Source organism: Vigna radiata, chromosome 8 (genome assembly GCF_000741045.1).
Source record: "Vigna radiata var. radiata cultivar VC1973A chromosome 8, Vradiata_ver6, whole genome shotgun sequence".
Classification (NCBI taxonomy): domain Eukaryota; kingdom Viridiplantae; phylum Streptophyta; class Magnoliopsida; order Fabales; family Fabaceae; genus Vigna; species Vigna radiata.
Genome location: NC_028358.1, coordinates 4530397 through 4536396, shown reverse-complemented (window position 1 = coordinate 4536396; position 6000 = coordinate 4530397). Strand labels below are relative to the sequence as shown.

At 33.0% G+C, this 6000-nt stretch overlaps 1 protein-coding gene across 1 annotated transcript; it reads left to right on the top strand.

Moving 5' to 3' along the window:
- Nucleotides 1-1678: 1678 nt before the first annotated feature.
- On the top strand, nt 1679-5630 carry LOC106772743 (triacylglycerol lipase SDP1). Its single transcript, XM_014659320.2, has 3 exons — nt 1679-3843; nt 4048-4191; nt 4433-5630. The coding sequence occupies exons 1-3, from the start codon at nt 2425-2427 to the stop codon at nt 5375-5377; spliced, it is 2508 nt and encodes an 835-aa protein (XP_014514806.1). The 5' UTR covers nt 1679-2424; the 3' UTR covers nt 5378-5630.
- The last annotated feature ends 370 nt before the right edge of the window (nt 5631-6000 follow it).

Genomic DNA, 6000 nt, shown 5'->3' with positions numbered 1-6000 from the left:
AAATAATTACATAAATATATAATTAATAAATTGAATATCACTTATTAAATATCATAATACACTAATCGTGTTAATTGAATCAGACAGCCTAATCATGATTTATCTTACTAAATCTAACTTGATTAGATTGAATTGAGTTTTTTTATTTATAAATAGATTAAATTCGATTAAATCTAAACCAAATCACGTTTACATGTATTTGATATTTAACTAACTAAAAACTAAACTGTGAAAAAGAGTTTAAACCCCTAAAAAAAGGGTTATAACAAACGAAGTCTTTTATAAAGTTTATTTATTTTTTATTAAAATTATAAGAGAACTTTATTTGTTCTGTAATTTATTATTTTTATATTAATTTATATTATTCTTAGGAATAGTGAGAAATAGTTAAGAATCCTTATTTTATAACTTATAAGGAAAATTAATTTTGAAAACTTGTGATGTGAATATTTTAAAGTTGAAATGAAATATAAGGAAAACTTGATTTATTATTATTATTATTATTATTATTATTATTATTATTATTACATTGTGGTCATAATATGTTTAGAATTGAAGAAAAGAAAAGATTATTTTTTTAGGAGAATGGATATTTTGATAACATGTGACACTTAAAATAAGAAAAGCTAATGTAAGAGAAATTTTTTTCTTGAAGATTTTTTAGTATTAAGGAAGATATGATTTAATAATTTAAAAGAATAAAATATAATGATGTTGGATATGTTAATGGAAATGAAATTTTAATAAAAATTATTTAGTTATTGAGGTTGATAGTTAACAATGGTGTTTTTATACTTGTACAGTATGATTGTTTTAAGCTAAGATCTTATTTTTATCGTCTAATTATTATAAAAAAAATCTAATTAGATTCATAATTTTTATTTAATTTAATTTGATTATTTAATTTTTAAAAATGATTAAATTAAATATTTTTGTTAGATTAAAGTTAGATTTCCGTTATAATTTATACATCATATTCATATTAGGTGAAATGATTTAAATAAAATTTAGCAGAAATCTACTATCAATCTAACAGATCTAATTTCATATTTTTAAAAATTAAAAAAAATTGAACAAAAAAAAAATTATGGATTTAACTAATTTTTTTTATAATAATTAGAGAAAAAAGGATTATAGTCTTGTTTTAATTTTATGAGATAGAAATTTCTTCAATATAATAAATATTTTTTGATTTGAATATATTAAATTATGTATATTGTTGAGTTATTAGGATTTGATTTTCGTAGAATTTACTTTTTGTTAATTACGAAATCATCTTTTATATATATATATATATATATATATATAATAATAATAATAATAATAATAATAATAATAATAATAAATCGTTGTGGTTAATATATGTTGTCATATTTTGGAACTAATATTTGAAATATGAACATTTTATAATTAAAAGGAGTTTATAGTTTCTATGTAAGATGAATATACATTATTGGTCATCTTGATTTGAGAATTACGGTGTCGAAAATCTATTAAATTGAGAAAAATATGTAAAAAAATATTAGTCATAGTGTATGAAACTTTACTTAAAATATTGATTTTCTGAAAATTAATAAATTAATTAAGTGATTAAATAATGTGTTTTTGAAAAATCATATAAACATAATATCCATGTGGGAAAACAGTTAGCAATGAAAGTACGGAACGTTAGTTGTAGTGTTGGAATTGAAGGTCAACAGGCAAACGAAGGCGCACTTTTCTGACTGGCTCCCGCGTCACCATAACGACAACTTTATCTTCTCCTCGCAAATCTCAATGTCCTTTTTCCTTCATTTTCATTTCTTCAACTTCAAAATCATGGTTATCGTGTTCCTAATGTAAAAGATCACTCCTCTTTCTTCTCGCTAAGTCTTTTCCATACTTGCTTGGCTTAGCGGGAACATTTCTTAATTATTATTTCCTTTCATTTCATTCCTTCGCTCTGACCCTTTTCCATTCATCAATCCCAGTTTTACCACATTTCTTTTTACCCCTTTTTCTCTATCCAATCTGATCCGTCTTCTGCTTCTGGAGAATCGAAGATTTCATTCACAACCTTTCCTTCTCGATTATATGAGTTAAAGTTGTGTTCTTTTGCTTGTTTTTATTCAACATCACTGATGGAATCATCCACATATCTAATGTGCAGTTGTGATGTATGATCTTTCTGCTTACACAGTGCCCTTTTGTTGATTTCACTCTTTCACTGATTCCCTGATAATTTTATCCATTTATGCACTTCTTGTTAGTTTTATGCAATAGGCTTTCCTTAGATTGTAAAAGCGTTGCCTTTCAGATTTTACCTTTTGATGGTATCATAAAAGGGCCAGCTTGTACCGTCTAAACTCTTTTAGAGCACATGATCTCTTAAGGGTTTTGGCTTTTGAGAAGAAAAGTATTTACTTTCATCTTTTTGATCTAAGGATGGATCATATAAGTAACGAGGCTAGGGTTGACCCTTTCGCGATTGGCCCCTCTAGCATTCTTGGCAGGACTATTGCTTTCAGGGTTCTCTTCTGCAAGTCTATGTTAAAATTGAGGTATCAGATACATTTTGTGCTGTTGGATATCTTCTACGATTTTAGGAGATTTTGGGGACCCATTGTGTCATGGTTGCACCCAAGAAATCCACAGGGGATATTGGCAATGATGACAATAGTTGCTTTCTTGTTGAAACGGTACGCCAAAGTGAAGGTGAGAGCTGAAATGGTATATAGGCGGAAATTTTGGAGAAATATGATGAGATCTGCATTGACCTATGAGGAATGGGCTCATGCAGCCAAAATGCTTGATAGAGAGACACCAAAGATGAATGAATCAGACCTTTATGATGTGGAGCTGGTGAGTAACAAGCTTGAAGAGCTGCGCCATCGCAGGCAAGAGGGGTCTCTTAGGGATATAATATTTTGTATGCGTGCAGATCTTGTTAGAAATCTTGGTAATATGTGTAACCCTGAAGTTCACAAAGGTAGGCTTCAGATGCCAAGACTTATCAAGGAGTATATTGATGAGGTAACAACTCAGTTGAGAATGGTGTGCAACTCTGATTCGGAGGAGCTTGCATTAGAAGAAAAACTTTCTTTCATGCATGAAACTAGACATGCATTTGGGAGGACTGCTTTGTTGCTAAGTGGGGGTGCTTCCCTTGGAGCTTTTCATGTCGGAGTGGTTAAAACACTGGTAGAACACAAACTTATGCCGAGGATAATTGCTGGTTCAAGTGTGGGATCCATCGTGTGCTCCATTGTTGCCACAAGGTCTTGGCCCGAGCTTCAAAGTTTTTTCGAGGATTCACTGCAGTCATTACAGTTTTTTGACCAATTAGGTGGGATTTTTACAGTTGTGAAGAGGGTTGCAACATATGGTGCAGTTCATGAGATCAGACAATTGCAAGTGATGCTGAGGAATCTAACAAGCAATCTTACATTTCAAGAAGCATATGATATGACGGGTCGAATTCTTGGGATTACAGTTTGTTCCCCAAGAAAGCATGAACCACCTAGATGTCTTAATTACTTGACTTCACCTCACGTTGTTATATGGAGTGCAGTCACTGCTTCTTGTGCCTTTCCTGGCCTTTTCGAGGCTCAGGAATTGATGGCAAAGGATAGAAGTGGAGAGATTGTTCCTTACCATCCTCCATTTAATTTGGGTCCTGAAAAGGGTTCTACTCCAGTGCGCCGTTGGAGGGATGGTAGCTTGGAGATTGATTTACCTATGATGCAGTTGAAAGAGCTGTTCAACGTCAACCATTTTATAGTTAGTCAGGCCAATCCCCATATTGCACCATTATTGAGATTGAAAGAGTTTATACGAGCTTATGGAGGTAATTTTGCAGCAAAGGTATGTTCATGGGCTCGAACCTCTATGAATGATGATACATACATGTTCATGTGTTGGTTTATTTTGTTTGTTAACTGAACTTTTCACTTCTACATTTTCCATCAACTCAGTCTCTGTTCCTTACTGAAATATAAAAACTTAGATAAAACATTATGACATCAGTTGATTGTTACAACTAATCCAATGTGGTTTTCAACTCTGTAGCTTGCTCATCTAGTAGAGATGGAGGTGAAACATAGATGTAATCAAGTACTGGAACTTGGCTTTCCATTGGGTGGGCTTGCCAAACTCTTTGCTCAAGACTGGGAGGGTGATGTAACAGTTGTTATGCCTGCAACTCTTTCTCAGGTATGTGCTCAAGAACAATTAAATACACAACATCAAGGATTACTAAGTGGTTCAGAAATTTGTTTATAAATAATTTAGTGAAGATTGTTGGAGATCTCATATCGATTACACGTGATTTTATAGTATATAAATGAGTCTGATTTCATAAGATTGAGTTAAATTTAAAATCTAATTAAAGATTCATCTGAATAGTGATTAACTCATGTATGTTTTTTTTTTTTTTTCTATCATCCTGCTCCAGTACTTAAAGATCATACAGAACCCTTCTTATGTGGAACTTCAGAAGGCAACCAACCAAGGGAGAAGAGGCACTTGGGAGAAGCTTTCTGCCATAAAAGCAAACTGTGGAATTGAGCTTGCTCTTGATGAGTCTGTTGCAATTCTCAATCATGTAAGACGTCTGAAAAGAAGCGCTGAGAGAGCTGCTGCTGCCTCTCATGGTCTCCCCACCATAGTCAAATTCAGTGGTTCAAGAAGAATTCCCTCGTGGAATGTCCTTGCTCGAGAGAATTCTACAGGGTCCCTAGAAGACCTTCATGCAGATGCTGCTTCCTCATTGCATCAAGGTCTTATCAGTCCCAGAGGAGCCACTGGTAAAAACTTGAAGTCCCATCGTAGCAATCATGAGGCAAGTGACAGTGAATCTGAAAGTGCTGACTTGAATTCTTGGACCAGATCCGGTGGGCCTTTGATGAGAACTACGTCATCTGATATGTTCATTGATTTTTTCCAAAACTTAGAAGTTGACACTGACCTTAACAGAAGCAAGGTGACTCAGATCAGCCCTCGTGATTTTCAGCATCACAGTTCAAGGCACACAACTCCTGATAAGTGCTCCGAGAGCACAGAATATGATCAGAAAGAAAATGGCAACAGGGTTGTCATGAATGGATCCAACATATTGGTATCTGAAGGTGATCTTCTGCAGCCTGGAACAATCCATAATGGGATTGTGTTCAATGTTGTCAAGAAAGAAGGCTTGACACCTTCAAACTGGAATCAGGATAATAACAGTTGTAACAGTGAAGTTGTTGAATGTGTACAGATTGACTTTCCAGGGAAGGAAATGGATGCTTCTAGTTCGGCTTCTGAAAATGGTGATGAGGAATCCACAATGTCCAGGTCTTTAACTGAAAAACTAGATTATAGTTCTACAGATATGGATCACAGTATTGCTGACAGTTAACTCCAAACTATTGTTCATATTGATGATAGTATCAGTATATCATTTAGGGTATGTTTGGACAAACTTCTCCACAATTCCTAAAAGGAAAAACAAAGTTGAGAGTCTCTTTAAGCTAAAATTTGCTTATGTATAGTTAAAAAAATGAACATTCTGTGAGAATTTTCACAAGGAGAGACATTGGGAGATTTGGTACCAATGAGTTCTGAACAAGCCTATACAAGAGATCAGGACATCATTTTCAACTTAAAACCTTTTTAAAACAATAAGTTTATGGGTCTTCTACTTATATACTAATCATCGTATTCATTTTAATCCGATGTATGATCTCATACTCACCTGAATTCCTAACACATTTGGAGAAATAAGGAGAGTTTCCATAAATTAACTAATACATAAGCTAATTTTATGTATGGTAAAATTGATCTCATTTTTTCATCTTAATTTCCACTTTTAGAAGTGCTTATGGAGAAACATGTTCCATCATTCTCTTGCCAAGAATCTCTGTATTGTTTTATCAATTGGAATGTAGCCCAAAATGTGGGGTGCTCATGAATTGAAGGAAGAAAAGTGGTTTCCATTTTCAATTTTATGCAGTCCACAACTAGATTGAAATTTGTAGTTAC

Bases quoted from the DNA above. Each gene is read 5' to 3' on its own strand.
- LOC106772743 (XM_014659320.2), top strand. From the start codon at position 2,425: ATGGATCATATAAGTAACGAGGCTAGGGTTGACCCTTTCGCGATTGGC. The intron at 3,844-4,047 runs GTATGTTCATGG...TCAACTCTGTAG, and splicing joins GAGGTAATTTTGCAGCAAAG to CTTGCTCATCTAGTAGAGAT. The intron at 4,192-4,432 runs GTATGTGCTCAA...ATCCTGCTCCAG, and splicing joins TGCCTGCAACTCTTTCTCAG to TACTTAAAGATCATACAGAA.